The 5,623-nt window shown below is 34.0% G+C and overlaps 1 protein-coding gene across 5 annotated transcripts in view; it reads right to left on the reverse strand.

Annotated features, from left to right (window-relative positions):
* Window positions 1-244: 244 nt before the first annotated feature.
* Window positions 245-5,623, reverse strand: part of LOC110030530 — a 63,238-nt gene continuing 57,859 nt past the window's right edge. Inside the window, exons 15-18 of one of the 5 annotated variants that reach the window (XM_020733273.1) lie at window positions 2,439-2,508; window positions 2,264-2,355; window positions 764-868; window positions 245-604 (exon numbers count right to left, since the gene is read on the reverse strand). In XM_020733273.1, coding sequence (XP_020588932.1) covers window positions 521-604; window positions 764-868; window positions 2,264-2,355; window positions 2,439-2,508 — 351 coding nt within the window. In that variant the 3' untranslated portion in view covers window positions 245-520. Of the gene's footprint in view, window positions 635-763; window positions 869-2,263; window positions 2,356-2,438; window positions 2,509-4,858; window positions 4,889-5,623 lie in introns of those variants that run through there. The other 4 variants (XM_020733272.1, XM_020733275.1, XM_020733274.1 and 1 more) reach the window with 4 other exon arrangements.

The following is a 5,623-nucleotide window of genomic DNA, read 5'->3' on the forward strand; positions in this document are numbered from 1 at the left end:
AAAAAATTCAAGTCGCTATATTTGCTCAAATAAAAATAGTATATTGCACATATAAACGAAAAACTATATTTTTTTTTTTAGAAATAAATCTTGTAGGTCATACTTAAATTCAATCAGGATGTCCTCACAAACATTCTACATTTGAAAGAGATAGATCGCAACTTAAGTAAAGTTCAAACTTAATATTGGCCACCAAGGGTGCCACAAGATGTTACGTAGCCAACGAAAAAAAAAAAAAACAAAATTATTCAACATTCGTAGTTTTATATCTGAGCCTCCTGAGCAAATAATACATGCGAATAACTAGTAAAATAAAGAATCTGTGGCAAAACCATCGTGTTGCTAACAACAGCAGCTGTTGGCAAATCCAAGCCATAAAAGCTTGGGTGGACTTTAGAGAAGCTACACAGATTTCCCACTTAAGTTATACAAGAAACATTGATTGGCATTCAAAACAATATAAGACAAATAGAAAATGCAAAACCTTGCTACAGAAGACCTGGACATGTCCACGTTAAGTTCAATCAAAGTTATCTATTTTGATCGGAACGATTGGATCGGCTACTTTGAAATGGCCGACGGTTCTAGCAAAAAACACCATTTGCTGCTCCAAAGTGAACTTGATGTTTTCAGCCTATAAATAAAAATTTTTGTACTAAACTACAGCGTCATAATTAGAAACCTGCTAGTGAAATTTAAGAATGAACTTTTTTGTACTAAACTACAGTAATTAGAAACCTGCTAGTGAAATTTAAGAATGAACCTTGCGAAATCCGTGCTGTTCTCCTTCAAACTCTACCAAAGCAACAGGTACACCCTTTTCCTTCAAGGCGTTGTATATCTTTCTGGCTTGTTCAGGAGAAACAATCTTCATCAAAAATTAATTAGTCAGCCTATATAAGAACAGCACAAAAAAAAAAAAGAAAGGAGATTGAAACTATTTCTGGATATTTGAGTTCCATAAAATGCAACATATTATTATCGTAGTCTACAGAACCAGAATATGCAGTGAATCGAAGAATAAAAATATTTATGTTTGAACTTTTGTTCTTGTTGTATCATGGTCATGGTAGTTTTTTTAGGTTAAGGATTTGAGAAAAAGAGCAACAGAGAAATAAAATAAGTTTCTGTACCAAGTAATTCAGTAAATACAAAAATAATAGCAATTCCAAATTAAGTGCCAAAAATAATGCTGTTCCTCAATTCAAGTTTCACATCTGGAGCAACCATCAATAAAATATGGCAGTTGTTTCTTATGTTTCTTTCCAAAACTTGTTATTTCATAGTTAGTTCTTCATTGAAATATACTTCAAAGTGCGTTATCCGAACGAATCGAAAAAATTCACTCTTCAAAAGAAAGACACTATTGTCCAAGTTGATCTACAAGCTGCAAACAACTTAATGATCTAATTTAATCACCTTTAAATACAAAATTTTGACTGTTTATTAAACTTAATGTGAAAATAAACTGCTTATAATGACTCACAGTAACAATACTACAATTTTTAATTTTTATCTTGAACTCAAATCTATTAATAATATTATCATATCTAATTACAACATCTGCTAACTACTGATAACAGAAATCTATACTATTTCTGATTGTAATATTTTTTTTACATTATTGAGGAAATTCTCTGCACATGTATTTTTTTCGCCCCAAAAAAGAATAGAACTCTACCCAGATAGATTTCTTGATTAAAAGTAGGGCATAGGTTAGTTACACTCACAAAATACAGATAGCGACCAACATAACTAAAGCATGCAGGCTAAATCTGAATAGAGCTCATTGGTTCTATTGGTTATGAATTTTACATTTTATCAGTACGAAAAGTCTGCTACACATTTTTTATTCCACTTGAAGAACATCCGAATCAAACCTGCCTAAAATGTGAATCAACCTTTTTCTTATTTAGTTTTATTTTTATACATTAAATAGAACAAAAAAAAAGTAAAATTCTGTTTGTAAGGAAACTTTCTTTTCCTGGTTTGTCAAGCTTGATCTACCCCAAACCCACAATTGTGGCATTGAAAAGATTTTTTGTGAACAAGCAGGAGCTTGCTGTAGAAGACTTGAAATGGATGATAGTGAATAAAAACTACCTGTTAGACTTATGTCCAACATCATAAATTTAAAACGAAAGAATGGTTAAAATTAGAAAGATCTGTGCGACATGTTTACTTTTTATTTCATATTTTGCCAAAATTTGATAGATTGGCAACAGAAAGTCCTAATTGTTAGTAAAGCTTAGCGCCTCTGTACCTTGTCATCTAGTCCTTGGAACAATATCACTGGGCAATTGAATTTGTCGACAAAGTTAATAGGGGATTTCTCAAAATAAGCGTTTTCATCTCCTGAAACATCGAAGAAAGAAAGAAATAAAATTAGTTCTGCAGACTCCAGTAGCATTTGGTAATTTAACAAAGGTTATCCTTACCAACAAGGTTATCAATATAGTGGGACTCAAATTTATGAGTCTCTTCTCTCAGTGATGAGAGGTCAGCCACCTGTATTGATAGCAAAAGACGAGTAATATTATGCTACCAAAATAATCATTTTACTAATATAAGGCAAGAATCAGGACAATAATAAAAAATATGCTTCGGTGCTACCAAAATTGAATACTAATTGACATGAAAATGGAGGACAGTCTCAGGTATTACGATTACAAAGCTAAGATTTAGAAAATAATTAAGAAAACTGTCAGCACTGATAAAGTTCAGCATGTTGTGAACCTCATGAACTTAGTAAGCCAATTCGGTAGCACTTCCCAATAATGAACGAAGGTATCATCTCAAGAGATTTAGTGAAACCTTGGCGAACTATTTCATGTATAAATAACACTTTCAAACCTCTTATTGAAAAAAAAAAGACTTCCAAAAAGTTCTTAGGTACCATATCAAGCCAAATAGTTATCTTAGTGAGCTTTTGCATACTTCACTGTGATGTGCTCTGAAAAGTAAGAAGAATTCTTGTGTGATTAAACCTATCTTGGTCATTTCCTAGGTGATGTCGAGCTCTACATCCGCTCAAAAAAGCTAAATTGACAGAATATAATGCCTCATTCAAGGAAAAATGGTTAGATCCGATTTCGATCCGAGCTAAAATTCAATCCGATTTTTGAGCGATTCACGATCTTCGAGCCAATTTCACAGCCCTACTTGCTAGTTAGCTATTGTCAGATCACAAGCATCCAAATGAGAAGATTGTGAGAGATGTGTGGACACAAGTTTAAAAAGCTCATAACTGAATTTAATAAATCTGGATTTTAAGGTAAATCAAGAGGGAACAAAAATCAATTTAAACCCTACTCGATCCAGCCACCAAATAACCCCTTCTACTCTCCCTTGCTAAACATCTTTTTGCATCATTTCTCATCTCAAGTGTTCTCCATTCCAATCTCATGATCAAACCGAGCAATAAAATCCTATCCAATCAAATCAAAGCATAGGGTTTTCTATGTTTCTGGCCTCCTCATGCAAATCATTAAAAATGACTCTAGATTTTACTTTGCATAATTTAGTTTTGTTCCTTACTGAGCATTGAACGAAGCCTAGGATGAGGAAAGGAGCAAAACAATGTTTTTTTGTCAACGATATTTCCTTCAGCAAGAAAATCATGAGTTTGCTAAAGTGTACAAAATTTGTACCATCACTGCACCGTTCTCTCCATAAAGTCTATTGTTATCGCACCAAAAGTTCGCAGGAACTCAAATCTAGCTATATGAAGAAGCCTGGTCCTTCTGGATCAACTGGGAAATCAGCTTTGAACTTGAAGCAGAAGTTTAAAATTGCATCTGGTGTGGTTAAGTTGCTGAAGATGAAGAAGAAGACCGAGTGGAATCAGAGACTATGATGTCTTACGAGCCTGCAAAGATTTAGAAACTGGAGCAGTTGTATGCCTCCTAGTTAAAACCAGAGAACGGTTATGCACCAGTTCCTCCTCATGATCCTACAGCAAAGAATGTTGCCGAAAAATAAACTAGAATTGATGCCAACAAAGAAGTTATTTAAAGGATATTAAGTGTCATAAGAATCCTGGAGATATTCATTTAAGTTTTAAATTGATGCAAGCAGTTAAGATCACAAATATAATAGTGTCATCTTCTTGAAGAGAGAAAAAATCCTATGAAATCAAATGATTCTCAAACACCACGTCATGAAAGCGGCAGTGCTGCTGCAACTTAAAACATTAAACACTTCTAAGAACTCCAAATAAGAGTCGCCTATATATAAAAATTCTAACTTCTAGACTCCAGCATAAATAATTTAAACTACTTGGTACACGTTATAGCCTTTAGAATATAGTAACAATAATTCGAACTCTAAGATATGAAAAATATAATGTTGTCGCTTTAGAGAAAGCATTAGGGGAATGATAATGAACCCAATCAACGTCCTATGGTTCCGTCGTTCTGGGTTATCATGAACTATAAATTATGTTATCCCAAGGGATCCTGAAAATTTGGGATGAATATTTGTGTACGTGGACAATTTTACATCGATCACAACTAACATAGAGATTTGTGTCATGTCAAGCGAACAATAAAATTTATTATTCAATAGATTTTTGTCATTGTGAAATTTGCAAGCTTTGATCACGATCATAATGTAATGATGCCATTTTGCAACGAACTACCTAAGCAAAAGGCTGTCATGACCAGATCTGGGTCTTCAAATTAACCAAAATGGGAATAGACGGACGGTGGAAATAACTTTTTTATATTTCTAATTTTATTTCAAACAGTTTAATATAAAAAAATTAATTGAAAGAGCCACTAAGGAAAATATTTTAATTAACAAATAATAGTTGCCTTTTTGGATTGCTGGCCTCGACTTTTGTATACATTGACTCCACATCTATTCATCTTATTTAAAAGCTTAAAACCTGAAAAAAATATTAAAACAATATAACTAATCTCAAGATATCTCAAGAGCAATCACACTTTTAAACTACAGTAACACAAGAAAAATAAAACAATATGTGTAATAACTCTGTTAAAGAAAATATAATAATAATAACAAATAAATAAATAAAAAGAAATACATGAAAGAAATTGTCAATGGGTAGGTCGGTTCGAATGAAACATCTCAATTATTACTACTTAAGAGACGAGTGTCTTATTTGAAGCTAGAGATAAAAGAAACAAAGGAGAAGCGGCGGTAGAAGGAGAAGAAGACTTACCTGTGAGGAACGAAGTCAGGGGAAAAGACATACCTATGCCGAAGGAAGGAGCGGCTCGTGTTTAGGTTTGGCATCGTTTTGTGCGAAGGAAGCGATGCCCTAGCCATAGGTAGGAGAGTAGGGGAAGAGTAGGGATGCGGCTTTGTTAAAAAAAGGAGGAAGGTCGAGCCATGAAAAAGAAGAGGCGAGGCATCAAACCAGAGCAAACGATATTGACTTGAGTGCGAGGCTTATCTCGTGTGTAGAAGGGAGTCGGTGCATGTGTTCGGTGCACGAAGAAAGGAGGGCGAGGCAACGACAAGGCATGCGAGTGGAGCTTGATCCCTATTCGAGGAGAAGAAGTTTGTGCATGCGTGCCGGAAGGTCAGCAACCGAAGGAAAAGACAAGCTTAGAGTCTAGGGTAATGTTTATCTGTTATTTATATATATATATATATA

This window comes from Phalaenopsis equestris, unplaced genomic scaffold (assembly GCF_001263595.1).
Source record: "Phalaenopsis equestris unplaced genomic scaffold, ASM126359v1 Scaffold000734, whole genome shotgun sequence".
In the NCBI taxonomy this organism is placed as follows: Eukaryota; Viridiplantae; Streptophyta; class Magnoliopsida; order Asparagales; family Orchidaceae; genus Phalaenopsis; species Phalaenopsis equestris.